At 40.2% G+C, this 26,915-nt stretch overlaps 1 protein-coding gene across 2 annotated transcripts in view; it reads right to left on the reverse strand.

Annotated features, from left to right (window-relative positions):
- Window positions 1-392: 392 nt before the first annotated feature.
- Window positions 393-26,915, reverse strand: part of ACP3 (acid phosphatase 3) — a 56,413-nt gene continuing 29,890 nt past the window's right edge. Inside the window, exons 8-11 of one of the 2 annotated variants that reach the window (XM_070466750.1) lie at window positions 26,796-26,878; window positions 24,445-24,548; window positions 20,008-20,174; window positions 4,410-4,618 (exon numbers count right to left, since the gene is read on the reverse strand). In XM_070466750.1, coding sequence (XP_070322851.1) covers window positions 4,500-4,618; window positions 20,008-20,174; window positions 24,445-24,548; window positions 26,796-26,878 — 473 coding nt within the window. In that variant the 3' untranslated portion in view covers window positions 4,410-4,499. Of the gene's footprint in view, window positions 4,619-20,007; window positions 20,175-24,444; window positions 24,549-26,795; window positions 26,879-26,915 lie in introns of both variants that reach the window. The other variant, XM_070466749.1, reaches the window with a different exon arrangement.

A 26,915-nucleotide genomic window follows, 5' to 3' on the forward strand; every position in this document is an offset into this window, starting at 1 on the left:
TGAAGTGGAGTAAAGAGAGAATTTTCATATTTTTCTTTTTTCTTTAAAGTAAAATGACTATACTTTAGTGTTTGAGTTAATTTATCACATTATCATTGACTTGTACCCAGAGTCCAGGCCTACCTGATATCAGGTAGATTAACATATCAGATCCTGAAAGCTGTTGGCTCTTTCATTGTCTCCCTCCATTTCATTCCTTAACTCATTCACCTGTTTTTCCATTTGGCAAAAGATGTCTTGGGGAAAGGGGAAAACCTAGCTCAACTTTGGGAACAATCTCCCAGTATTTTAAGAAGTGAGCAGATGAATACACATGAACAGCTAATGGTGGTTAACAACCCATTAAAAGGATAGGTAGTTTTATCTCTAAACATGTTTAAATGATCTCTCTCTCTCTCTTTTTTCTCTCTTCAGCTTTAATTTTTTTTTCTTTTTGCTTAACTTTTTATCACTCCCCCAACTTGACTCAAGGGGACTTTTAAGTAAAAAATGACCAAAAGGCACTCAGTTATCAATGTACTAAAAGAGGACTCCTACATAGCTCACTATCTAGTCAACATTTATCACAAAAACACCCTGATGAATGTTTGGTTTTGAATTGTGGTGCTGGGGAAGAATCTTGAGAGACAGCAAGGAGAACAAAGAGATCAATCCCAAAGGAAATCAACCCTGAATATTCATTGGAAGGACTGATGCTGAAGCTGAAGCTCCAATACTTTGGCCACCTGATGTGAAGAGCCAGCTCATTGGAAAAGACCCTGATGCTGGGAAAGATTGAAGGCAGGAGGTGAAGGGGATGACAGAGGGTGAGATGGTTGGATGACATCACTGATTCAATGGACATGAGTTTGAGCAAACTCTGGGAGATAGTGAAGGGCAGGGAAGCCTGGCATGCTGCAGCCCATGGAGTCTCAAAGAGTCAGACACAACTGAGTGACTGAACAACAACAACAAAATGTTGCTTGTAAGAGTCCTTGTTGACTTGAGGGATTTCAATTATGCAGTTTCAGATTATTAGAGTAGTTTTTGTAGAAAAGAGCACCCAACCATTCCTTTCTATTGTCTTTTCATGACTGTGGTCTTGAACATCTTCTACTGCAAGTTTCCTGGAAGATGGGGAATTTAATAACACAAACCAGATGGCAGGGAGTCATGACTTAAATGTCCCCAAAGAAAGTCTGATTCCCTCTAGCTCAGAATACAAATCATTATCAAAAGTCATCATTGTTAACTTGCTGCCCTGGGGATCACTCAAGCCTCTAGCAACTTGGGACTATGAGGGCTGAATTTCAGCTCTGCCAGTGAGGGGCCAGAGTGAACCATGCAGCACCCCTGGATCCTAACAAGTCTCTGGAGGCTGCTTACCTGCCTGCAATTCAGGAGACCAGGGTTTGATCCCTGGGTTGGGAAGATCCCCTAGAGAAAAGAGTGGCTGCCCACTCTAGTGATCTTGCCTGGAGAATTCCATGGACTGATGAGCCTGGTGGGTCACAAAGAGTCAGATGCAACTGAGAAACTAATACTTACTTGATTTTGCATCAAAACCTGGCTATGTTTGATAGGTAGAGTCACTTACAGTTTAAGTATCAATAAATCAAAATGTCCAAAGAAGTTATGAAGATCATAAAATGATTTATTGAGAATAGTTGAATGCACTCTGTTAAATAAGGCTAGAGATTTTACAAGCTATTAATTTTTACAACACATGAAATAACTACAAAAGATATGAAGTAGGAAGCTTAATAATTCCAGTCCTAGCTCCTGGAGGAACTGATTTGATACTAACTCAAATAACCTTCAAAGTGCTAATTTCATTTCTCTCGTAATGCTGCTTTCTATTCTCCCTCTTTCCTTTTTATGACCCAGTACATGACATGAACAGTAACTGTCTAGGATCATTAAACCAAGCTGTTGCAAAAGCTGGTCTGTTGATTCAGCATTTGGCTGAAGAATAGAAGGCTGGATATTCAGTGAAAGTTTTGATTCCATTTCTGTCAAGCCAGCAAATAACAGCAACACTCTAGCTTTGCTGATAAAAGGAACAAAGAAAATAAACCAATACCTTTTGGTGACATTTCCATTGCAAAAAGGGAAGGTGTTTTTTCCCTTTTCCACCCTTTCCTGGCATTAGGAACTACCAAGACCTAGAACATGTTTCCTGTCTGAGTAAATGCTTATAAACAAAATCCTCAAAAATAAATACTTTTTATTCTCCCAGCTCTTCAGCTCCAACTCTGTTCTGCTCCAGACTCTCTTCTCTTCCCACTATGTTCCATGTTGTTGTCTGCTTGATACACTTACTTTCTTTATAAGCTAGCCTATATAGAGGAGAAAGACGTTTACTGCTTTGTAACCTTCCTGCTGCCATCAGCAGGGTTCTGATTTAGTTCAGAGCTGCCAGGGCTGAGAAAAGGCTTTCTGTAAGTCACAGTGCCCTCTCATAATATATTCTGCCATTTTCTTGCTTATGTTTTGCTGAAGTATCAATGCTGCATATTCTCACAAGCCTATTTTCCTACAGGAGAAGGAGTTTGTGTCCTCTGATGGTTTCCTGGCTGGGGGGACTTGTGCCTGTGTTCTGGTCAGTGGAGCTGGATCTCATCTCTCTGAAAGGCAGTGTAGTGTCCAGTATAGGTTTTGGGTTGTCTATGGATGTTTTTCCCTTTCACAAGCTGAGAATGTAGCCAGATCTTGCATTTCTTTGTCCTTGAGCCCTTTGCATTGCAGCAGGAAGCAGCGGATATGAGGCAAGAAATGACAACTCCTTCTAAGGCTTTTGTTTGTGATAATCTTGGCTTAGTGAGAATTATGGGAATGAGAGAGGTAAGTGCTAAAATTTTAGTAGGTGAAATTTGTGGGATCCAAGGAGAAAGAAATACTCCTGAGACAAAGAGATGGGGTGGGTTATGAGTGGGTTTTCTGTCCCCCTAGGTACATTCTGGGACCTTAAGTAGTGCCTGAGGAAGTGAAGAACCCTACCAGTGAATGAGATTGAATATCCTGTGATAGGAGGCTCAGCACAAAATAAAGTTGATTAGAATAAATTTCAGGCTTAGTACAATGGTACCATTTATAAAAGTGCTTGCTTTGGCAATGATCAATGCATAGCATAAAATGAGAAAAAAAATATATATAGAACATTAGAACTAGAAGTGACTTCTATGTTCATTTAGTCTAGACTCTTCAGTTATAGATTATGAAACCAATGTTTAAGATATTTAAAATAAGTTGTTCCAAGTTGATGGACTAAAACCAGTGCAGAGCTGAGAAAGTGGGTTATCATCCTTCTGTGCATTTTCCTTTCAATCTCATCATTTGAGAAATTCAGATATATTTGTAGCCATTAAAATTAAAATACATATTATTTCATCATAACCACAAGTAGCCCTTATCAAAATAAAATCTCTTACTTTTGAAATGAAATAAGGACATCAAAACCACAAATAATAAGTAGCTCTAATAGTGGAAGTAAAATAAAAGAACCATGGCTACGTGAATGCTCTATTTTTTTCCCGTTATACAAATTGTGAGGAAAATGATGAGCTACATTATCAACAGCTAAAGTAGTTGCTATTATAGTTTCTGAGAATGAAACACCTAAGGCATCTTCACTGTAGATATGAGTGTGTAAGTGTATGAATAGGCAGACACACAGAGAGAAATCTGTCAGCTATCAAAAACTGTGGGGTTTTCTTTCCAGGAGTGTGCTTAAGAGTTAAGAAACTTTTGTATACCTTCTGACTGAGTCCTATTTTTTAAGAATCCTCCTAAAAAAGTGAAAGTGAAAGTCACTCATTCGTGTCCGACTCTTTACAATCCCATGGACTATATAGTCCATAGACTTCTCCAGGCCAGAATACTGGAGTGGGTAGACTCTCCCTTCTCCAGGGGATCTTCCCAACGCAGGGATCAAACCCAGGTCTCCTGCATTGCAGACGGATTCTTTACCAGCTGAGCCACCAGGGAAGCCCAGGAATACTGGAGTGGGTAGCCTGTCCCTTCTCCAGGGGATCTTCACAGCCCAGGAATTGAAATGCAGTCTCCTGCATTACAGGTGGATTCTTAACCAACTGAGTATCAGGGAAGACCCATATAATACTATTTCTAGTCTAATTTTTCCCATTATCAAATCTTTAATCTGTGTCTTTGTCATCCCTTGTAATTTTTTGCTCTTTGGAGGCAAAATGCTGATTGGAGTTTCACTTCTTATTTTCCTCTGGACATTGGTGCCAGAGAATACAATTATCTGTTGCAGAAGTATTTCCTTCTAGCTGAATGAGAAGCCTGTACCAGGAGGAGTTCAACAATGAGAAGACCTAAGTAAACTGGGTGTTCATTCATCAATGCATCGGGTGGCTGTCCCTGAGTTGCTGTGAATTCAGACCCTTCTCTAGGCAAATTCAAAGGGCAGCACAATGCCCACAGTGTGGAAGCCTGTCCTCTGAATGCTGCATCACAGGGGGTTGGCCTGGCATGTCTGCTCTTATTCAGCCATCTGTTCATATGTTTCCATAGGAGTCTCTCTGCCAGCAGGGCCCATGGCGGATGAGGATAAACAGCAGCACCATTAGGACACCAGACACCAGGCAAAAGATGATGGCAAGGATGATCCTTAGAACTGTGAGAAAATAGGAAGAATATTAGTGTAAAATAAAGGATTGGGAAAACATAAAGATCATAAAATTAATGTATTAGGAAAATATGAAGATTATACACCAGTGTTGGTTTCTACCTTCATTTAAAATGTCAGTGGCATTTCTAAAGCAGCCATCAGTTCAGTTCAGTTCAGTTCATTCATGCAGTTGTGTCCGACTCTTTGCGAGCCATGAAATAGTATATTTCATATAGCATAGTAAGATGAAAATAGCACCAGACTAAGAGTCAGGAAATGACCTATGTTCCAGTTCCAGCATGACCTTTGATATTTGGGCCTCAGTTCGGTGGGCTACAGTCCATGGAGTCACAAAGAGTCGGACACAACTGAGTGACTGAGCACACACATATTCTTCCACTATAAAGTGAGGGTAATTGACTGAAGTATTTCTAAGGTTCTCCTTCAGCAATAACTTCATGCATTTTTTTGTGCATTTTTCTACAGTTAAAATTAGTTGTTCATAGTGTCAGGGTCAAAGGCATTCTGAATACTCAACTGTGATCATTAATTGTCTTAAAGGAATAGAATATCAACTTTTGGTCTCTGAATTCGATTTTTAGTAAATATCTTTTAAAGAGGAAACCTTGAGCACATACTGTGTATGGTAAGCATTTTTAGGATAACTAAATCACTGCAGATGGTGATTGTAGCCATGAAGTTAAAAGACGCTTACTCCTTGGAAGGAAAGTTATGACCAACTCAGACAGCATATTAAAAAGCAGAGACATTACCTTGTCAACAAAGGTCTGTCTAGTCAAGGCTATGGTTTTTCCAGTAGTCGTGTATGGATGTGAGAGTTGAACTATAAAGAAAGCTGAACACCAAAGAATTGATGCTTTTGAACTGTGGTGTTGGAGGAGACTCTTCTTGAGAGTCCCTTGGACAGCAAGAAGATCCAACCAGTCCATCCTAAAGGAGATCAGTCCTGGGTGTTCCTTGGAAGGACTGATATTGAAGCTGAAACTCCAATCCTTTGGCCACCTGATGCGAAGAGCTGACTCATTTGAAAAGATGCTGATACTGGGAAAGAATGAAGGTGGGAGGAGAAGGAGACGACAGAGGGTGAGATGGTTGGATGGCATCACTGACTCAATGGACATGAATTTGGGTAGGCTCTGGGAGTTGGTGATGGACAGGGAGGAGTGGCATGCTGAAGTTCATAGGGTTGCAAAGATTTCAACACGACTGAGTGACTGAACTGAACTGAACTGATACTACTGCTATGTTGTATGCTTATTTACACATGTCCCTTTGATAGCTGACCAGTCATGAAGCAGATATATGCGGTTGTTTTTTCATGAGATGCTATTCATTATTTCATCTGGAAACCTATCCTCTCACCCAACAATACCCTAGTCCATGATAGTATATATATATTATAAATATCAGCTTGCACCATCTCTAAATGTATATCTGACTTTCATTGTAAAAGTATGGGATTGCTTGTTGGCTTAGGTAATAGGAGAGCAAACATCTCTCTGATCCTGGTAGTCCTGTCCACAGAACCCTAGTGCTCCATGGAACACAGCTGAAAATCTCTTATTTAACCTAAACTTATCATTGCAGAGATGAAGAAAATGAGAAGCAGAGAGATTAAGGTAAGGAGGTAACTGCATTTGGATTGAAATACATGGCATCTTATCAGTCTTATGGGTTTAAAATCATCTATTCACTAATTCTCTAAAAAGCAGAGACATAATTTTGCCTACAAAGGTCTATCTAGTCAAAGCTATGGTTTTTCCTGTAGTCATGTATGGATGTGAGAGTTGGACCAGCAGAGAATTAATACTTTTGAAGCGTGGTGTTGGAGAAGACTCTTGAGAGTCCCTTGGACTGCAAGGAGATCCAACCAGTCAATCCTAAAGGAAATCAGTCCTGAATATTCATTGGAAGGACTGATGCTGAAGCTGAAACTCCAATATTTTGGCCACCTGATGCAAAGAGCTGACTCATTGGAAAAGACCCTGATGCAGGGAAAGATTGAAGGCAGGAGGAGAAGGGGACAACAGAGGATGAGATGGTTGGATGGCATCACCAACTCGACAGACATGAGTTTGAGCAAGTTCTGGGAGTTGGTGATGGACAGGGATAGCCTGGCGTGCTGCAGTCATGGGGTCGCGAAGAGTCAGACATGACTAAGTGAGTGAACTGACTGACTGATTCACTAATGACTTCCAAATTTTAACCTTCCCCAAATTCAAGGTTTATATATCCAACTGTGTATTCAACACATTAGCTGGGACATCTAATAGTTTTTTCAGTCTCAACAAGTCCAAAGCTGACCGCCCAGTCCTGTTATGCCCCATACATCTCCCTCACTAAGTGTGTTGTTCCCAAAGCATTCCCCACCTCAGTAGATGGAAATTTCCTACTTCTAGAGTCTCAGTCCCCAAATCTTGGAGTCTCCCTTGACTCCTCCCTTTCTCTCACATCCTATACCGAATATGTCAGGAAATCCTGTAGTCCTACCAACAACTATATCTGCAAACCAGTGATTTCTCCCTTTCTCAGCCACCAGTCTGTTTTGAACCGCCAAATTTTTTGTGGGATAAGTACCTCTGACTTCTTCCTAGCTTCTACCCTTTATCACTCGCAATCCCTTTTTAACACAAGCCAAATGGCTTCAAGTCAAATCATGCCACTCCTCCACTTACAGTCTGCAATAAATGCTTATCCCACTCAGAATGAAAGTCAAAATCCTGATGCTAATAGTTTAGAAGGCTCTATATTAGCCTCTTGGATTTCCTCTCCTATGCTCTTCTTTGACTTATTCTCTTTTGGCCACCACACGCCTTTTTGTTGCTCCAACATTCCAGGCATTCTCCCCTTTATCTCCTTTGCTATAGTTTTAACATTGCCTAGACACTCTTCTCTGGAAAAGGTCAGTTTTCATTCCAATCCCAAAGAAAGAAAATGCCAAAGAATGCTCAAACTACTGCACAATTGCACTCATCTCACATGCTAGTAAAGTAATGCTCAAAATTCTCCAAGCCAGGCTTCAGCAATATGTGAACCGTGAACTTCCAGATGTTCAAGCTGATTTTAGAAAAGGCAGAGGAATCAGAGATCAAACTGCCAACATCTTCTGGATCATCGAAAAAACAAGAGAGTTCCAGAAAAATATCCACTTCTGCTTTATTGACTACACCAAAGCCTTTGACTGTGTGGATCACAATAAACTGTGGAAAATTCTGAAAGAGATGGGAATACCAGACCACCTGACTGGTCTCTTGAGAAACCTGTATGCAGGTTAGCAAGCACCAGTTAGAACTGGACATGGAACACAGACTGGTTCCAGATAGGAAACGGAGTACATCAAGGCTGTATATTGTCACCCTGCTTATTTAACTTCTATTCATAGTACATCATGAGAAACGCTGGGCTGGAAGAAGCACAAGCTGGAATCAAGATTGCTGGGGGAAATATCAATAACCTCAGATATGCAGATGACACCACCCTTGTGTCAGAAAGTGAAGAACTAAAGAGCCTCTTGATGAAAGTGAAAGAGGAGAGTGAAAAAGTTGGCTTAAAGCTCAACATTCAGAAAACTAAGATCATGGCATCTGGTCCCATCACTTCATGGCAAATAGATGGGGAAACAGTGGCCGACTTTATTTTGGGGGGCTCCAAAATCACTGCAGATGGTGATTGCAGCCATGAAATTAAAAGACGCTTACTCCTTGGAAGGAAAGTTATAACCAACCTAGACAGCATATTAAAAAGCAGAGATGTTACTTTGCCAACAAAGGTCCGTGTAGTCAAAGCTATGGTTTTTCCACTGTTCATGTATGGATGTGAGAGTTGGACTGTGAAGAAAGCTGAGCGCCAAAGAATTCATGCTTTTGAACTGTGGTGTTGGAGAAGACTCTTGAGAGTCACTTGGACTGTAAGGAGATCCAACCAGTCCATCCTAAAGAAGATCAGTCCTGGGTGTTCTTGGAAGGACTGATGTTGAAGCTGAAACTCCAATCCTTTGGTCACCTGATGCGAAGAACTGACTCATTGGAAAAGACCCTGATGTTGGTGATGGACAGGGAGGCCTGGTGTGCTGCAATTCATGGGGTCGCAAAGAGTCGGACACGACTGAGCGGCTGAACTGAACTGAAGACACTCTTCTCACAAATCCCTGTACCAGGTAACTCTATCACTTTCCTTGCTCAGATCTTATCTTCTCAATGAGGACTTTCTGTTTGATAATGCAACCTATATGCCTTCTCCCCACATCCATCCCCACCTGTCACTTGTGATCCTCCCCTCCCAAAGTACTTATTTACTATGTTTATTATTCATTATCCATCTCTATTTCCTTCTAACAGAATGTATGCATCACAAGGTCAAGAACATTTGTCTTTTTTGTTCACGAATGTATCCCAAACACTTAGAACACTATCTGTCACATAGCAGGAGCTCAATAAACATTTTTTAAATTAATTTTTTTATACCTATGGCTGACTCATGTTGAGGTTTGACAGAAAACAACAAAATTCTGTAAAGCAATTATCCTTCAATAAAAAATAAATTAATCAATAGATATTTATGAAAGGAATTAATGATCTAGAACTCATATATATTCTCAACTCTTTTTTCAGTATTTTTTCTCCTGGTGTCAGAATGCCTCTTAGTATCATAAGAAAGTGAATGTTAATCAAATTAGATCTTGGTGGACCAGTGCCATTAGCCCTGCAGATGGAGTTAAAGTTGGAGGAAACTAAACAGAATTGAAGAAGAAAGGAATGGACTACATGAAAATGAGGGAAGAAGACAGAGGCTAACAATTCTTTAAAATTAATGTCCATGACTGAATTTCTGTATTTGGAAATTTATTTTCAATTTTTTTGGCTGAGTTGTCATATATTTTCCTAGTCTTCCCCCTTCCTTTGTTCCTTCCTAGAAATGCAGTGAGTAACCAAATGTCAGGCCAGCTGTATGTTGGGTTCTGGGGTTCCAACATCCTTGCTCTTGAGGAGATCAATATCTAATGAGAGAACTAGATAATCATGAGATTATGTAATAGTAAAATAGAGGTGTAAAATATAATGCCATTTGAACAGAGAGAAAGTTGAGATTATCACGACATGTTCTACTTGGAAGAGATAGAATTTGGAAAGTCTTCTGAGAAAATGATAAAATTTGAGTTGGACTTTGAGGTAAATAGAATTTTGTCATGAGACATAATGAACTGCATGAGAGTGTCTTTGGGAAATAGTGAGTGGTTGCATGTGACTGGGATATAGGTTGTGGTGAGTTGAGACCAGACAGGTAGGTTGAGGCTCAGATTTTACAAGTTCTAGTCTGTCATGAGGCAAATGGAAATTATCAGCAGTTATTACACATTGAAGTGAAATGGCCTAATTTCTGGTTTAAAAAAAAAGAAAAACTGGAAAAAGGGAAGATGGTGGGGATATTCTCAGCCTGATAGCTATTAAAATGGCTTTGATAAGATACTGAGCACTGGATGCAGCACTGGAAGTGTGGCCCTGACAGTGCAGATGAGGGAATTCAAGAGATACTTCTAAAGAAGAATTGACAGGCTTTATGATGGACTAAATATACTGGCAAAGTGGACATTGTGGTCAACGCCACTCCATGAGTTCTAGGTTGGATAAATAAGATAATTAAGCTGCAAGTGGTTCCAAATAGGAAAAGAAGTACATCAAGGCTGTATATTGTCACCCTGCTTATTTAACTTATATGCAGAGTACATCATGAGAAATGCTGGGCTGGAAGAAGCACAAGCTGGAATCAAGATTGCCGGGAGAAATATCAATAACCTCAGATATACAGATGATACCACCCTTATGGCAGAAAGTGAAGAGGAACTAAAAAGCCTCTTGATGAAAGTGAAAGAGGAGAGTGAAAAAGTTGTCTTAAAGCTCAACATTCAGAAAACTTAGATCATGGCATCCAGTCCCATCACTTCATGGCAAATAGATGGGGAAACAGTGGAAACAGTGGCTGACTTTATTTTTGGGGGCTCCAAAATCACTGCAGAGGGTGATTGCAGCCATGAAATTAAAAGACACTTACTCCTTGGAAGGAAAGTTATAACCAACCTAGATAGCATATTAAAAAGCAGAGACATTACTTTGCCAACAAAGGTTCATCTAGTCAAGGCTATGGTTTTTCCAGTGTTCATGTATGGATGTGAGAGTTGGACTGTGAAGAAAGCTGAGCACTGAAGAATTGATGCTTTTGAACTGTGGTGTTGGAGAAGACTCTTGAGAGTCCCTTGAACTGCAAAGAGATCCAACCAGTCCATCCTAAAAGAGATCAGTCCTGGGTGTTCATTGGAAGGACTGATGCTGAAGCTGAAACGTCGATACTTTGGCCACCTCATGCGAAGAGTTGACTCATTGGAAAAGACCCTGATGCTGGGAGGGATTGGGGGCAGGAGGAGAAGAGGACGACAGAGGATGAGATGGCTTGATGGCATAACTGACTCGATGGACATTAGTTTGAGTAAACTCTGGGAGTTGGTGATGGACAGGGAGGCCTGGCGTGCTGCGATTCATGGGGTCGCAAAGAGTCGGAGAGGACTGAGCGACTGAAATGAACTGAACTGAAAGTGAGATTGAAAGCACATTGGAAAGGATTCATCTGGAGTAGAGGAGATAATAAAATTTGTTTCAAATATAGGATTGAGATGGATTATTATCCTGGTAGAGATGATCAGTAGGCAACTGGAAAAAAACAGGTCTAAAAATCTATATATAGATATGAAAATAAGGACGGTAGAAGAAGATAGACTCTTAAGTAACCCTGGCTCATGGTGACTGTGGAAGGAGGAAACCAGGGACAGAGCCCTGGACACCATCATTTCAGGGGTTGGTGGAAGTTACCAATCCAGTAGAAATTCAACAAAAAATCTGAGAACAAAGAGAAGACTAAGGAGAGATTTTCTCTCTCGCGCGCGCTTTCCTTCCCACTCATGTTTATTTATTAAAGTATACATTCCCTTGTACTGTAAAGGATTCTGTGAGTTTGACAGAGAAATGTTCTGGAATCTGAGAAAAGAGAGTGGTTACTTACATCTTAACGCAAAGAGGTCTAGTGCTGGTAATGACTGACAATGTGTCCTACTACGTGGGGACACATGAAAGCTGCTGAAGGCAGTGTGAATTGGTACTAATTGAAAACTATTTTGGCAGTATGTATCAACTTCTTCTTGGTGCCATAAATCCCCAAGTCCTGTCTACTGTACTTCTTTTCTGCCTTTGAATATTTTTGCTTTTCTTGTTCACATGTACTAGTATTTTGTTTTTTGTGGGGGGCAGGGGTGGGGAGTGGTGGGCTGGATATTATTTCAACAGCCTCCCAACTGTTCTGCTCTCAGAACCACTTTTCTTCAATCTGTTCTCCCCACTGGAACCAAAGAGGTCTGTCCAAATCAAGAGGCTAGTCACATCATCTGTCCTCTGGATAAAACCCTTTAATGACCAGAGTTAGTTAACTTGACCTACAAGACACTTAATCCCTTCCTCTCCAGCATGTGAGGATTGAAGAGATCGTACTCTCATCAGACACACTTTTTCAATTCCTAAAATACTCCTAACCCTAAACCTCTTGGCCTTTATACATTTTCCCAGTTCATCTATAACATTTTCTTTTCTCCTCCTCTCCACTAACCTGGTTAATTCCCTGTTTCCTTCTGGTTTTTGTTTAAACATCTCTCCCTTGGAAAAGATTTCTCTGATATACTTAGACTTCAGATAATTGCCTCTGCTATATGTTTTTATAGTTACCTCTGTGTTCTTTATTACAATACTCACCATACTTAATTGTTTGAGGTTGTTGAATCCTCCTCTCTCTCTGTCCTCCTTGCCTCGCTCCCCACATCCATGTCAAAGTTTACAAGACACATAGGGAAAAATTCTCTGGTCCTACTGTTGTTTCCTCAGCAAACTTATTGACTCCTACCTAGGCACATATCAAGTACATAATAGGTACTGAATAAATATCTATTGTTTACTTAATGTTTATTAACTTTGACCCATCAATGCTATTTTGGGATATTTGTCCAAAGAGAATAGTTCACTAGATAGTGTGCGAGGAAAGGGAAGAGATATAGCAAAAATATGATGTTGGAGAGTGCTTTAGGCTTGAATCCTACTACTCATGGCAATTTTTTCTGAGGTTTGATTTTCTAGCCTGTAAAATGGAGATACGTGATTCTGACAGGAAAAGTTTCAAAAAGAGGCCACTGAATTAGGCATGAGTTCATTCAGTTCAGTCACTCAGTTGTGTCCGACTCTTTGCAACCCCATGGACTGCAGCACGCCAGGCTTCTCTGTCAATCACCAATTCCCGAAGCTGGCTCAAACTCATGTCCATCAAGTCAGTGACGCCATCCAACCATCTCATTCTCTGTTGTCCCCTTCTCCCCCTGCTTTCAATCTTTCCCAGCATCAGGGTCTTTCCCAAGGAGTCAGTTCTTCACATCAGTTGGCCAAAGGATATGAGTTTTAGCTTCAGCATCAGTCCTTCCAATGAATATTCAGGACTGATTTCCTTTAGGATTGACTGGTTGGATCTCCTTGCAGTCCAAGGGACTCTCAAGAATCTTCTCCAACACCACAGTTCAAAGGCATCAATTCTTTGGCACTCAGCTTTCTTCACAGTCCAACTCTCACATCCATACATGACTACTAGAAAAACTATAGCTTTGACTAGATGGATCTTTGTTGATAAAGTAATGTCTCTGCTTTTAAATATGCTGTCTAGGTTGGTCATAACTTTTTTCCCAAGGAGCAAGCATCTTTTAATTTCATGGCTGCACTCACCATCTGCAGTGATTTTGGAGCTCAAGAAAATAAAGTCTCTCACTTTTCCCCATCTATTTGCCATGAAGTGATGGGACCAGATGCCATGATCTTAGTTTTTTGAATGCTGAGTTTTAAGCCTACTTTTTCACTTTCATCAAGAAGATCTTTAGTTCTTCGCTTTCACCATAAGGGTGGTGTCATCTGTGTATCTGAGGTTATTAATATTTCTCCTGAAAATCTTGAGCTTCATCCAACCCAGCATTTTGCATGATGTACTCTGCTTGTAAGTTAAATAAGCAGGCTGACAATATACAGCCTTGACGTGCTCCTTTCCCGATTTGGAAACAGTCTGTTGTTCCATGTCCAGTTCTAACTGTTGCTTTTTGACCTGCATACAGATTTCTCAGGAGGCAGGTCAGGTGGGCTGGTATTCCCATGTCTTGAAGAATTTTCCACAGCTTGTTGTAATCCACACAGTCAAAGGCTTTGGCGTAGTCAATAAAGCAGAAATAGATGTTTTTCTGGAACTCTCTTGATTTTTCTATGACCCAACAGATGTTAGAAATTTGATCTCTGGTTCCTCTTCCTTTTCTTTTCTGCTTGAACATCTGGAAGTTCTTGATTCATGTACTATCGAAGCCTGGTTTGGAGAATTTTGAGCATTACTTTGCTAGCATGTGAAATGAGTGCAGTTGTGTGGTAGTTTGAACATTCTTTGGCATTGCCTTTGTTTGGGATTGGAATGAAAACTGACCTTTTCCAGTCCTGTGGCCACTGCTCAGTTTTCCAAACTGGCTAGCATATCGAGTGCGACACTTCCACAGCATCATCTTTTAGCACTTGAAATAAATCAGCCAGAATTCCATCACCTCCACTAGCTTTGTTTGTAGTGATTCTTCCTAAGGCCCACTTGACTTCACATTCCAGAATGTCTGGCTCTAGGTGAGTGATAAAACCTTCATGTTTATCTGGGTCATTAAAATCTTTTTTGTATAGTTCTTCTGTGTATTCTTGCCACCTCTTCTTAATATTTCTGCTTCTGCTAGGTCCATATAGTTTCTGTCCTTTATTGTGCCCATTTTGCATGAAATATTCCCTTGGTATCTCTAATTTTCTTGAAGAGATCTCTAGTCTTTTCCATTCTATTGTTTTCCTCTAATTCTTTTCATTGACCAGGGAGGAAGGCTTTCTTATCTCTCCTCGCTATTTTTTGGAACTCTGCATTCAGATGGGTATATCTTTCCTTTTCTCCTTTGCCTTTAGCTTCTCTCCTTTTCTCAGCTATTTGTAAGGTCTCCTCAGACAACCATTTTGCCTGTTTGCATTACTTTTTCTTGAATCATTTGTCACTTCCTCTGTATAATCATAAGGGATTTGATTTAGGTCATACCTGAATGTCTAGTGTTTTCCCTACTTTGTTCAATTTAACTCTGAATTTTGCAATAAGGAGTTTATGATCTGAACCACAGTCATGAATTAGGCACGAATGAGTTTCAACAAAGAAATGAAGGAAGAGTAATATAATTTTACAAAATAGTTCAGGAGTGGGAGGGAGTGAAGGAAATAGAGTTATAGGTGGAAATTACTAGTTTGAGAAAACTGGGATTGAAGAGAGTGATATAGAGCAGGCCCTTGGTGGTGCTCTTGATAGAAAAGGGGACAGAGCCACAGCAGAGGAAGAAAATCAAGCTGAGAGTTTCATGGAGGTCCAAGGGGACTGTAGGAGTGAGATCATATATCTGAGGAGAGGAGTTAGGTTGCTCAAGGAGGAACATGTTTTCCTGAAGGATAGCAGGAAAGGCAGGTTAAAGCTACTGAGATATTTTGAGGCAATGACAGGAGAACATGAGAGAGTTTTCAGTGGATTATTTTGTTATTCTTAGGACATCTCATGAGAATTAGAGAAGCAAAGATGGAATTAGAAGTTGGGGAAAATCAGTAAGACCTTCCTGTAGAAAATAGGAAAAGAGTCCAGTAAGGATGAATACATTTATCATGCAGCATTGAAAGATACAGCTGAGGTTGGACTAGAAATGTCAACGTTCATAGTTTGAAATGGTGACAGTTGGTTTCGTTCAGCTCCATTCAGCAAATCAGAATGCAGAAACTGTGGTTGGTTTGACCCAGGGGTGCATATAGTTGAGGCGGGCAGGGTATGGGTAGGGCCATTATTATGACTGTCAGAATTGCCTAGATTGAGGACAGGAGTTATGAGTGAGCTGGGGTTTACCAAAGCACGTTCCCAATGTCATTAATGAATGATAAGACATGTCCTAAGAAACTGATAATGATGACAAGGATGAGAAAAAGGTATAGTAATCACACAGTCTCATCTCTGGGGGAGGAGGGGTGCTGGAAGGCATATCACTGAACAGGGGCTCTAAATAGCAGGGCGGCGGGGGGGGGGGCAGGAAAATGCAAAGGTGATTGTGCTGGAAACAGAGGCTAAAGACACAGACACAGTGGTATAAATATATGAATATATAGGCAATGAGTGGGTCTTTACATTGCAGTTAGATTCGAGGCTCATTCATAGCTTCTTTCCCCCTTTTATCAAACAACTGAGATCCAGACTGCTGACATCTAGGCCCAGACATTCAGAAATCAGGCTAGGTATGGAAGGTGAAACATTTATTCAATTAGCAAATGTTGATTAAAGGCACCAGGTTCTAGACATTGCTTACCGACTGAAGGTTCACGGAGGATTAAGGTATGGATCCTGCCTGCAAGAAACTCATGACTGAATCTTGGGGATGTGTCTATGTGCTACAGATTCTCAACTTAACAAAGCTTATGAGGGGAAACGAAAACTTCCCAGCAGTAAATCTCTTTCCTATCAAATAACTGGGGATGGAGGTTGAGATGGGGTTGGGAGTGTGCTAGTAAAGAGTCCAAGTGTATTAGTAAAATTTTGGAATTATGCATTTAAAAAAATTGTTATTATTTTCAAGTAACATAGTATGGAACTTAGACTTATTATGAGTTTCCCAGAAAAGGCTCTGATTAATCTAGCTGATATGACAATGAAGTTAATTGGGTCTACTAGCACTGGTGAAAACACTACTCATAGGAATAAATAGAATTTCATAGATGGAAATACCCTAAGGAGTAGGCTTGTCAGGCATTCTGTATACACAATATATGTCCCATTGATGATTTTGTACTGCTTCCTCTACTGGCTTTATTAGGGCACTGTTAATGTCTTTGAATTTAGCTTTTTTTAAAAAAAATAAATGATAAGAATTCAGTAGTTAGGGCTATTTATCCAATTTATCTAGGTATCCTGTACTTTTATTTGCTAAATTTGAAGGTCCTTGTAAAGAGTCATTCAACCCCTACAACCTTCCAAGTGGGCACCCACCCCAATGGACACTTTCAGTCCCAGAGATTTCCCAACATTGAACACTATCTTCCTGAAATGTTTACCTGCTGCCCCTCACATCACTCTTTGAGACCGTATAGAACAAATTGAATCCTTTTTCATTAAAGCAGCTCAAATATTGAATTCACTTTGTTGGAGACCACCTCATGTTACAAACTTTTTATGAGTTAAAACCAGTGGTATTCTGCTAGACTGGATTTAAAAAAAAACAACAAACCCAAAACAATAAAACGAAACTCCAAATTGTGGTAAACATTGACTTCTGTGGTGGAAATACTCCCACATGACACCATGACCAATTTCAAATAGCCAGACTGAATTCACTGAACTCAAAGTGGGAAAGTGAGACATAACTTCCCACTCTTGAGATCTGTGTGAGTTAACTCCAGCACACCAATCCCTACAGTTTCTTTTTATTGACATGTTTTCTGCTTAACTGTGTTTCACTCTACCTGGATATAGGTTTGCTGATGTTTGTGTTTTAAGGAAAAGAATTCTACAAACATACTGTAGGTAGATTTGATAAGAAGAGGTAACAGACAGTTGTGGAAAATGAAGAGAGATAACCTGATAACTCCCAGGGTATTAGGTATTGCTGCCAGTCCAGATAGAAAGAGTAGGTTCAGGGAAGAAAGGTAACATATATATTCATGAGCAAATATTTATTGAGCACTAATCCATGTCAGGCACAGTCACTTCTGGTTGCTGAGGACCAATACATGAGAAAATACCACAAATAAAAATCCTTGCTCTTGTGGGGATGACATTTTATCTCATTAAAATTGGCTCCTTGAAGGAAACCTATGGCAATCTGTTTAGACCCTCAATCTTCTGCCAAGTAACTCCACTATCCTTTCCAACTTAAAGCAACTAGTACATTTGATAAGGGTATTTTTAGCCCTTATACCATATCAGTAGGAGAAACCTCCATCCAAACTGATTCCATATGCTCTCAACCTTTGTAGGGAGCCCTCCCTGGTACTCCTTTCAGCCTCCTTCCCTCCAAATCCAGGGTTGTTCCTGTAGCAACTCTTGGAGTCTTTAGGCATAACCTTTGCTGTTTTGTGTAATAAGCATTTCTTTACTTCTCTACTACATTGTAAATTTTCCCAGGTTGTTTCCTTAGCCAGTTCCATCTTAAATAGATGAAGCACAGCCACCCATCAGTTTAGGCTTTATCTGAAGTAGCCAAGTCCAAACTAAATACATTTTCAATTTAGAACATTAATTTAAGCCAGTCAAGTCATTTTATTTTATGTTAATATTTTCCTTCTTGTTGCATTAAAATTAAACCCTAAAACAAAAATAGAGCCTCTAAAATCTGTTCCTCAGGAATATTATTCTAAGTAAATAAACACACACACACACACTTTTTAAAGACACCATTTCAAAAGTAATGCTTTTGAATTTCCTAAAATGACTTTACTCATTATTTTACATTTGGCTTACATGCGTGAAGGAGAAAGGATATTTGAATGATGGTACCAAGTCCAAATATTTACTTGCAAAAGAAATAATACAAATAAACACATCAATTGATGTCCTGTGTCAGTCATCCCATGACCAACTAGGAGAGAGAATGGCTTTAACTCTAGACTCTGGCATCCAGTTGAAACCATCTCTAGAACCTGTTTCAGCTTTATTCGTGCTGGTAAAGTAGCATGGTGTTTTCTAGATGTGTTCATCTGCAAGTTGCAAATCTACAGGACTCTAAAGAGTGTTATTTGAATCTGATTTCGTCTTTTATAGTAAGTGGTTTCTGCAGGACCTGAGAGTTTGTTCAGGTTTTCTGAAGATACCAGAATTAAAGCCTTACATATTCCTCTTGTCCTCAGAACAAATATCACACCTATACTTTCAACATTCCAATAAGTTACCCCCCGCCCCCGGGGAGGTATGCAGAACATTCTTACATTTCTAATTTTGTTCCAGTTTTGAGGTAGGAGATAGATGGACCCCTGGACTGGACAGCTGGTGTATATGTCAGGTGGAGTAGAATTGAAGCTTTAGTCTCATCTAAACACTCCTCTGGAGGAGAAGGGGATGACAGAGGATGAGATGGCTGGATGGCATCACTAACTCGATGAACTTGAATTTGAGTAAACTCCGGGAGTTGGTGATGGACAGGGAGGCCTGGTGTGCTGCGATTCATGGGGTCGCAAAGAGTCGGACACGCCTGAGCGACTGAACTGAACTGAACTGAAACACTCCAAGGACAAAGCTAGTGACAGAAGCTGAGCTCTGCTGACATAAAGATATAAGATGGTCACTCAGGCCACTCAGGTCACTTAGTGACCTCAAGGAAAATTTCCATGTCAGCACATGCTCACAAAGGCTCCTTGGGGGTCAAAAAAGGAAGGGTATCACACCATAATAAGTTTGGACATATCCTTACAGGCTTCTGCAGTGGGATCCATCTTAGCAAAAAGTTGCACATGCATCTTGGGAAGAGTCTTAGGACTGATCAGGCGTGAAAACAAAAACAAAAACAAAAAACAACATAATTGGCCAAAGGTAAACAAAGACCCAGAAGGCCTGTTTTATATAAGGGATTTAAATCACATTTTTACTGTGCTCCTCCTCATTAGAGAGGACTCCCACACCCTTTCTCTGTGGGTGTGTATTTCTGCCTAGCTTCTCACTTATATAAAATACTTATCTGTGTGTTCTCTCATTGGTTGTGCTAATAATAAACTTTGTACCTGTTTTTAAAAATTTTGCCTCTTTGAAACATTCTTGCTTTCAAAGGAGGGGAAGAGCCTGGGAATTTCGCCCCTTGCCACTAGTCCCTGTTGGTCTAGTGGTAGGATTCCTGGTTTCATCCAGGCTACCCAGGTTCGATTCCTGGACAGAGAACTAAGATTTCTCTTCAGGACTGTTCACTACTGTTTCTCTGAGATCAGTCTGATACTTGTTCCCTGTATTCCAATTCTTTGATCCCAAGTAAATGCTTTCAGCTGGATTACTGCTTCCTCGGCTTATGTAGGTTGACAAGGTTTATGGCAGGTAGAGGCAGGGCCCAGTGAAGAAGTAGGAGATGCCTGAAGTTGAGGTCTCTGAAACATACAATTATCACCCAAACCCTATTTCCCTCAAAGATGGGGGTGAAGCCAGTTTATAGTCTCAAAGCACCATCCATCTGCAAAAAAAGATGTTCTGCCTTCTCTGCAGAGCTCTGCATTCACCCTAATTGATAATGTCCTCAGTACCTTTATGGTTGTTTATGGCACACTCCATGGACCAGTCTTGGGAGATAATGGGGGCAACCAGCTCAACAAACTTCGTCAAAGGGCAGCTGAGGGTGCAGCCAGGTAGCGTGAGGGGATGTGGTTCATATCGTGTCTCATTCCGATAGTACATCTCTACGAAGTATTCTCTGGTGGAGGAAGGTGGAGGGAATAGAGGGAAGAACTCTGTTAGATTTGTGCTGTTGACCTGCCATTGAAATTCTTTCTACCTGGTCTATACCATGTCAGTTGAAGGACTAGTGGAAGAATTTAATGGAATGAGTAGCTATTAGCCAGTTTAGCTGTGGGAAGAGGGGTATTTTAGAGAAAAGGTGAGACACAATGGTTGGGGGACTTGGGGGGTGATTTGGTGAACCTTCAGGTAAGAAGTAGGGCACAGGTGGGATGTTGGAGTTTCTTTCTCCTATTCTGTCCCTTTCATGCTTCTGATTTGCTCTGTCCTTTTCTCCTTTTTTCTCTCTGCAGTATTTCTTCCAGTCTTCCCCCTGAATGAATGTATCTTCCCTGTCCTTAACCAGGCCAGAAACATGAAACTGAATAATATATATAAGAAAAACTAACAGCATGGCATCTGGTCCCATCACAAATAGAAGGGGGAAAAGTGGAGGCAGAGGAAGTTTTTCTCTTCTTGGGCTCTAAAATCACTTGCGGATGGTGATTGCAGCCATGGAATTAGAAGATGATTACTTCATGGAAGGAAAGCTATGACAAACCTAGACAGTGTATTAAAAAGCAAAGACATCACTTTGCCATCAGAGGACCATATAGTCAAAGCTATAGTCTTTCCAGTAGTCATGTAAGGCAGAACACCAAAGAATTGATGCTTTCGAACTATGGTGCTGGAGAAGACTCTTGAGAGTTCCTTGGACTGCAAGGAGATCAAACAGGTCAATCCTAAAGGAAATCAACCCTGAATATTTATTGGAAGGACTGGTGCTGAAGCTGAAGCTCCAATACTTTGGCCACCTGATGCGAAGAACTGACTAATTGGAAAAGACCCTGATGCTGGGAAAGATTGAAGGCAGAAGGAAAAGAGGGTGACAGAGGATGAGATGGATGGCATCACCAATTCAATGGACATGAACTTGGGCAATCTCCGGGAGATAGTGAGGGACAGGGAGGCCTGGTGTGATACAGTCCATGGGGTCACAAAGAGTTAGACATGACTTAGCGAATGAACAACAACAACAACACATGTGCTTGAATATACAGCAAGACATAAAAATGATACCCCTGAAAGAGAGTGTGAGTGTATACTCAAGTCCTTACATCTGCTGATGTTGAGAAGGGCTCTCCCGCTACTTTATTTCATAAAACAATATATTGCTTAAGGAAGGACCACTGTCCCAAACCAACCTTGTAAAGCTAGTACAGGATCCCTGTAGAAGTGACTTGCCAAAGAGACAGGAAAGAAGATCCTTCTTGGGATAGTAATCACACAACTGCAACTTTTGGATGTTGTTACAAACAAGTGTTTTGAAAAACATCACTTTAAGAAACCATATGTGTGCTAAGTCACTTCAGTCATGTCCAACATTTTGAGACCCTATGGACTGTAGCCCGCCAGGCTTCTCCTTCCATAGGGATTCTCCAGGCAGGAATACTGGAGTGGGTTGCTGTGCCTTCCTCCAGGGGATCTTCCCGAACCAGGGATCAAACCTGCGTCTTTCATGTCTCCTGCTTTGGCGGGTGGACTCTTTACCACTAGTGCCACCTGGGAAGCCCAAGAACCCATATAAAAAGTAGTAATTACAAATATTCACTTATATGTTCCTAAAAACTCCTCTAATATTGTATGAATGAGTACCTATATCTTGTATAACTTTTTCAGTGACAGTACCCTTTATCTCATAGTAACATGGCAAAGAGGACTAATAGTTTATCAAAATTCATGATGCTCTTTCCATCAAATAAGGTACAGCTGAGAAGTGAATACACTTCCCAGACTCCCTTGAACTTAGGAGGGACCAAGTGACTAATTTTAGCGAGTAGAACTGACATATTTTCCTTCTGGGCTGAGTTGCTTGATTAGCAGTTTGCCTTCTTCACCCTCTCATTCTTTCCTACACGCTCTCTGCAGATGAGGAGGGCACTTTTGAAAACTGTAGGTCCAAAAGTGGAACTCCCCAGTTCACAAATCACCATGTGTGAATCACACCATGGATGAGTCACTTCCTGTTGTCCAGGAACATCTACATTGGACTGTTAGATGAATGAGAAAGAAATCTCCATTGAGTTAAGCCTCTGAGATTTAAGGTTCATCTGTGCAGCAGCCAAAATTACCCTTATAATTAATATATTTGGAAAATATTTTTAGGGGACTTAAAATTGGCTTGAGTGGTAAGATACACATTAAGGTGCATACATAGAGTTTGAATAAAAGGATTTCATAAAATATGAAAGTGAGAAGAAGCACTATTTTCTAACTTACTGAATTATTTTATATAATATATGATTTTAAGTTTATGTACTTAACCAAAAAATAGAATATTTTTAGAATATATTTAGCTACCTTATCTACAGCCTTGAAAGTTTGTCTGTTTAATGTAGATAAAAATCTAAAAATTTTCTTTTTCTCTTTATTTTCTAATATGGATAAAGTGGGATCAACTTACACTCAGGATCACCTAATTTGCAGGTATATACTTTATATCTGTATTTGCTAACTTAGATTCTCCTTGCTCTTAATTTAAAAGTAAGCACATTTAACTTTTGATACTCTTCTAGAGTGTTAAAAAAAATCCCAGTATACAACAAATTTGACTTCTACCTGTGAGTGACCCTTGGTTACTTTTTTATGTATAGGTCAGTGTCTCTCAGATGAAAAATGCCCCAAACTTGATTCATAACATGAATTTATTCAAGCTATTCAGTGAGACAAAATGCTGTAGCACCCTAAATAAAAGCAAGCTCACGACTACTGGGAGCAAAAACCAGAGAGGAGAGGCCAAGAAAAGTGGGTAGTTTCTTTTGTCATATCCCAAAGTGGCAGTGCCTACTCCTAGAGTTGATCCTGGAATTTTCACTGGATTTATTAACTCTGTGCCTGGAGCCAGTCTTCAAACTAGGTCTTTTGCAGAGCTTTGTATTGACAGAGCACTTGATGTCCATGTCTTTACATTCCCATTTTTGGCCCTGTTTGGATTTTCTCCACGTTACAGGCATTATCTCTCCATTCTGACTCTAGATATTTGAGAGCAAAGCTTGCTAAGACCACATTTTAGTTCTAGCTCTTTATGCTTAGCACCCAGCTAGAAGTTCAACAAAGAATGAACATACTTTTTCCCTAGTGGCAGAACTCACTTTCCTTGTAAGCAATGAAGATTTTGGTTGAGAATGGGCCTCTGTGTTGCTACTTTCCTATTCTACAAATTCAGGTAGCCAGAAACCTACAGCCAGGACTGCAAAATTTGCCAAAAATAATGCAGGATACCTTGTTTAAAAATTATTAAGAATTTCAAAATGGCAACATTGAATTGCTAAACCAAGCACAGGCTCTTCTGAGCACGGGCCTTATATAACTGCAGTCAGATGGTCCCGATTGCAGCTATTGTGAATGCCTTGAGGGGAGAGCAAAATGCACCTCCCCAGCTAACCCTGAAATAAAACTCTGGAGTCCCTGCTCTAACTCAGTCCTTGCGTTGTGATTATTCCATCAATAATATCCACAAGGTCTCTTCTTCCCAACAAGAATGCCAGTGTCACAGCAGATACAAATTTTTGCTACGACCTTGGCTGTGGTGGCCAACTCTTCCTGGTTTGCCCAAGGCTTTACTGGCTTTAACAATGAAACTTATATGTTCTGGGAACTCCCCCAGTTCTGGGTAAACTAGGACATTTGGTCTCTCTAATCATGGCCTTTCCTAGTGGGCTTCAGCCAAGCCTTGATCAGCTGGGGAGGGCCACACCAGATTGCAAAGTTGTAAATGCTATGCAGAGGAATACTTTAAGAATGCTACCTCGTGGATATGAATAACCATGTTTCATGGATATGTTTGAAGTCTTTAACTGAAAGAACATTATTTGTAACCAGTAACAAACAATTTCTTCTTGATATCTTCTACCACCCTGTGTTTTACAAGAGAACAGTGTAATGTACACATCCTTCTTAGAATACCTTAATCTTTTTTTAAAAAACATAATTTCTGTTGCTGATGGGGGGTGGTTCTATCAAATTTTTCATCTACTGTGTCTGTATGTGATTTCCCAATTAAAGTCTTTATGAAAATAAAGAAAAAAGGAGTCATGATTAAGCAAAGATACAGTTACCATTCTCCCCCCGAATATAAAGCCTAATCAACCAAATAGACAAGACAACCCTTAAGTCAATAATAACACAAATGATCATGGCTGGTTTCCAGGGGTATTAATTTTGAGAAACACCACTTAGACACTTACCCCTCCTGGAAGTACAATTCCATCATGTGGCAGGACGCATAGGGAGGAAGGATTCCGTTGTAAACATCTAGCGCCATCTGCAGGGCACTCACAGTAGTGTCATGCTACAGAGATTTTGAAACAAACATTTTTGATCGTCATCTCTTTCAAATTTACAGTCAATAGGTGTGTAACAAGCACTTATAGAATACCATGGTGGTTTCTGATCCAACTAAATTTCCCATAACCCCAGTGACTTCAGAATAGAGAGAGAAAGGATAAATTTTGATTGTGCATCTCCTTGGTGCTAGGCAATGAGATTTACATACATACAATTATTTCCTTTAAAAAGAGGAAGAAACTGAGACCCAAAGAAATTAAGTAACTTGGGCAGAACTCCCTGGTGATCCAGGGGTTAGGACTCTGCACTCTCGATGCCAAGGGCTTGAGTTCAATCCCTAGTTGGGGAACTAAGATCCCACAAGCCATGTGGTGCAGCCAAAAAGAAAAATAAAAAGGGACCGGGGTGGAATTAAGTAGCTTACTTTACATCATGCATCTTCAAAATGGAAGAAAGTAAATCTGAGTCAAGTCTTTTGATTTTGTCCTATGCCTACCCCAGTAGAACATATCTCTGTTTTAGTGTGTTTCATTGATTTTCATTAAATTTTAAAGTAACGTTGAGTACATTAATGCTAGATTATATTTGTTTTCTATAGATTAATATCATCTGTGATTTTAAAGTTGGGGAAGAATATATGAGGTTACAAACATTTAGACAGAATAAAATATAAGGAAGTAGAGAGTGTAGCTTAAAAACAATTGCTAAAGGTTTATTTTAGAATAGCGGGAAGGCATGGAGGACTGGTTTTCAATCCTAGTTTTGCCACTGATTAGCTTTCTAATCTTAAGAAATCCTTAATTTTCATATGTATAAACTGGGCCTAACATTTGGTTGCCTAAATTATACGGCAGTGTTTACATACTCCAAAGGGGTTAGAACCAATTCACTAGAGGAAAAAAAGGAGTTACAGATTTATGACTTGCCAGAAGTCATACAACAAGTTACAATTGGAAACCATATTAGAAACCAGAAAACCTGAAACTATCAACTAATTTCAGGCCTATCTTTCTCTCAGAGGCACTACACTTTGTTTCCTTCATGAAACTTTTCTCTAATCTATACCATTTAGAACCCCAGATGATTAAGTCTGCTTTATCTTTAATTGCTTCTTTCATCTTCTTGCAGAATGACACCACGGCTTTCTCCAGCCAGACCATATCTGAGAAATCCTCTGTCCTGCAGAAGTGGGCGGGAGCCTGACCCAGCCCTCCATGTCCTGTTTCCCTGCTCATCCCAGACTCCATGGATACCCACTTCAGTGCATGGTACATCCCTGGAATTCTCTTTCCCTGGCTTCTGCTCCAACATGGATGTCTTCTCTGAGATATCACTCTCTCTCCTTTCTTCACCCAAATATAACACTGACCTCAAGTTGGAGCTTTCCTCCCCCACCTTTTTTCTATCCCTTCTGCCATCTGAAGATTCCTACTTGAATGTTGCCGGAATTTCAAACCCAATTGTATAATCAGTATATTCACTTGACCCATGACCACATCTGTTAATGGTTCTACCCTCCTTCCAGTCATCAACACTTGAAACACCACCTTCATCTATGGCTTAACTTCCACACCACTGTCCTCCACCCACATTCCAGTCCATCACCAAGTCCTGTACACTCAGCTTTTCTTATAACCTTTCTACTTCTTTTCCCTTGCTATTTTCCCTCTAATTTTAGTTTGGAACAGAAAAGATGTTTCCTTTCTATGAGTGAGTCACCAAATCATTGGCTCGTGTGATATTGCTATTCTGCTATGCAGGGTGTTTATATGCTTACTTTTCTTGTCAGTGAAAAAAGTGAAAGTTGCTCAGTTGTGTCCAACTCTTTGTGACCCCATGGACTATACAGTCCATGGAATTCTCTAGGCCAGAATACTGGAGTGGGTAGCCAATCCCTTCTCCAGGGGATCTTCCCAACCCAGGGATTTAAACCCAGCTCTCCTGCATTGCAGGTGGATTCTTTACCAGCTGAGTCACAAGAGAAGCCCAAGAATACTGGAGTGGGTAGCCAATCCCTTCTCCAGCGGGTCTTCCTGACCCAGGAATCAAACCGGGGTCTCCTGCATTACATGCGGATTCTTTACCAACTGAGCTATCAGGGATTGAATTGTAAATTCCTTGAGACCCAGAATTATATATTTAACTAAAAATTTTTGAACATCTGATACAGAAATGATGATGAAGAAGTTGAGGCCCCTCCTGAGAGAGCTCATACACTTGAACAGATGTTGAATGGAGACAGAATACTTACTGCAGAATACATAATGAGTTTTCTGTGGTTTGATGGCAGAGTTGCACTCTTCATGTGATTGAGGATTTCATTGATCAGGACACCTTTATGAAGATAGATCAACAATGGAGCTGAACCAAA

The sequence above is a fragment of the Odocoileus virginianus genome, chromosome 4 (genome assembly GCF_023699985.2).
Source record: "Odocoileus virginianus isolate 20LAN1187 ecotype Illinois chromosome 4, Ovbor_1.2, whole genome shotgun sequence".
Classification (NCBI taxonomy): domain Eukaryota; kingdom Metazoa; phylum Chordata; class Mammalia; order Artiodactyla; family Cervidae; genus Odocoileus; species Odocoileus virginianus.